General features: G+C 49.0%; 1 protein-coding gene across 1 annotated transcript; it reads left to right on the top strand.

The window, feature by feature from the left end:
- Nucleotides 1-248: 248 nt before the first annotated feature.
- Nucleotides 249-2,572, top strand: LOC130737705 (uncharacterized). The gene has a single exon (XM_057589530.1). The coding sequence runs from the start codon at nucleotides 394-396 to the stop codon at nucleotides 2,332-2,334; it is 1,941 nt and encodes a 646-aa protein (XP_057445513.1). The 5' UTR covers nucleotides 249-393; the 3' UTR covers nucleotides 2,335-2,572.
- The last annotated feature ends 357 nt before the right edge of the window (nucleotides 2,573-2,929 follow it).

The following is a 2,929-nucleotide window of genomic DNA, read 5'->3' as shown; positions in this document are numbered from 1 at the left end:
GGAAGCTGTAGATTGCTGACACCTAAGCTTTTAATGACTCCCAAACTATATATTATTAGATTAGATTAGATTAGATGTTAAGGTATGGAATTTCTTTGCTTTTTAATATCTATCCAGATTCCACAATTTCAGATAGCGTTGCTTCGAAGTTCAAATCAAAGACGGCTTCTGTGACTTGTGACACTACCTTGTCTATCAACCAAGACAAAACACGATCTCAGAGAAGAAAAACATGTCGATAACAACTCTACGTCATGCCATACGCAGAAGCAGAAAACACCTATTTATACACCCAACCTGCATCATCACATTCCTACCACCAAAGCCTTATCCTCCTTTTCACCCAACACTCTTTCTCACTCTCAAACTCACTCAACACTTCCAATATTACCAATGTTACCCCCTGGAGGAACCATCGTGTTCAACACTGTTGGTAGAGTACAATACGGTTTCGATGTTTTCACCGTTAACCTTCAAAACCACCCTCCATCAGCAGACCACCGCGTCACCGACGGCGTTTCAATCAACTTCAACGCCCAGTTCCTCGACGATGAGCACTCCCTTGTCTTCGTCTCCGAACGAACCGGGTCGCCCCGTTTCTACCTAACCCGACCCGAAGACAAATCCCCACAGCCCTTACCTCACGTCCCCAACAGCCACTTCCACGATCGCCCAACCATCAAGAACGGTAACATCTACTTCGCTTCCGCAAATGATCAACCCGACCCGGATCAAAACCCGAACCCGTTTTTCAAGAGCTGGAGCGCGGTGTATTCCGTTGCCGTAGACGGCAGCGGGACCATCAAGAGGCTCACCCCTCGCGACGCAGTGGATTACAGCCCCGCCGTGTCACTCACCGGGAAATTCATCGCCGTCGCTTCCTATGGCTCTCGCCGGTGGCGCACCATGGATTTTCGTGAGCTCGAGACGGAGATCGTTGTGTTCGAGGAATCTGACCCGGAGAATCGCGTTGTTGTCTCCGAGCGCGGTGGGTGGCCATCTTGGTCGCGAGACTCCACCATTTTCTTCCATAGGATCGCAGAGGATGGTTGGTGGAGCATCTTCCGGGTCGATTTACCCGATTCGAATCTCGCTCAACATCCAACCTCACCGGTTCGGGTCACACCTCCGGGCTTGCACTGCTTCACGCCCGCGGCCATGCACGACGGGAAAAGAATCGCCGTCGCGACTCGCCGGAGAGGGAACAACGGCATCCGCCACATCGAGATCTTTGATCTCGAGTCACAAACATTCCAGCGAGTCACCGAGTCGATAAACGCTAGCTTTCACCACTACAACCCGTTCGTCTCCCCCGATTCTCACCACCTTGGCTACCACCGATTCAGAGGCGAGTCAACTCAGGGCGAGTCCACGTACCCGCACCTCGACCCGGTGCATTCACCGGTCCCGAATTTGAAGTTGCTGAGACTGAACGGTTCGTTCCCAAGCTTCTCCCCCGACGGCGATTTCATCGCTTTCAACCACGAATTCGATTCCAACGGCGGCGTGAAGATCATCAGATCGAATGGCTCAAAACGCTGGACGTTGCTTAAAGGACGAACATGCTTCTACAACTCGTGGAACCCTACGGAGAAGAACGTGATATACACATCGATTGGTCCAATCTTCGAATCAGCTTCCAAAACAGTTCAGATCGCAAGGATCGAGTTTGATTCGGAGCATTTAACGGATGATCGTGATGAGATTCCGTCGACGGTGAAGATTCTCACCGGAGATAACACCGGGAACAACGCTTTTGCGGCGTGCTCGCCGGATGGGAAGTTTATCGTGTTTCGCTCCGGTAGGTCGGGGCATAAGAACTTGTACATCGCTGACGCGGTTGAGGGAGAGTTTAACGGCGGGTTGCGGCGGTTGACGGAGGGGGAGTGGATTGATACGATGCCGTTTTGGTCGCCGAAGGGTGATTTGATAGCGTTTTCGTCGAATAGGCATGAACCGGGGAATAGTGAGGTGTTTGGGATTTACGTGGTGAGGCCTGATGGGAGTGGTTTGAGGAGGATTGAGGTGGGGAATGATGGAAGGGAGAGGTTGAACCACGTGTGTTTTAGCGGCGACGGCGAGTGGTTGTTGTTCACGGCGAACTTGGGTGGGGTTACGGCGGAGCCGGTGGGGTTGCCGAACCAGTTTCAGCCGTATGGGGACTTGTATGTGGCGAGGTTGGATGGGAGTGGGTTGAGGAGATTGACGTGTAATTCGTATGAAAATGGTACGCCAGTGTGGTACAATGGGGAGTTGATGGTTTGTACTAGTAATGGAGATGGGGATCAAGACAAGTTGAAGGGTGCGTTTCAAGAACCACTTTGGATCACTTGAGATGTGAGTGAGTGAGAGTTACAATGGATGAAAATTGAAAACCAATGCTCATACTCAATTGTTGTTACTTGAAATGTCTTCAAATCCCATTCCTTGGATTGAAACAAATTGAGGTTTGCATTTTGGTTCTAAATCCCTATTTTGGAAGCTCTGGAGTACTTGGCGTATTATAGGAGTAGGAGCTGCCATTTGCATTATGTCATGTGTAACTTAATCAATAAAATACACTCTTACCATATTTCTCTTTTCAAGATTGTCAAAAAAAAACAGATTTCTCTTTTCAAAATGTGGCCCATTGGTCTCCGGTCATGATCAATTGATCATGTTGTCTCAGGTCATGGACTTTGTCTAAGCCATAAGCCCTTAATCTTCCATGCGACCTGCAGGGTCTTGTAATTTAAAAAAGAAAGAAATGAATTAGATAATCTCTGCTATCTAGATAAATACCTAAGGACTTACATCATGGAATCCCTCAATTCCTATTCCTGCCATCAATTGAGGCTGCTTCATGCTCCGCTTGCGTTGGCAGTTTGGAATCTTGCTCCCATCTTTTGTTCTCTTGCCCATTTGATATGGATGTGTGGCGGGGATACTT

This window comes from Lotus japonicus, chromosome 2 (genome assembly GCF_012489685.1).
Source record: "Lotus japonicus ecotype B-129 chromosome 2, LjGifu_v1.2".
NCBI lineage: Eukaryota > Viridiplantae > Streptophyta > Magnoliopsida > Fabales > Fabaceae > Lotus > Lotus japonicus.
The sequence above is the reverse complement of the archived record's forward strand: the minus strand, read 5'-3'. Positions and strand labels throughout refer to the sequence as shown.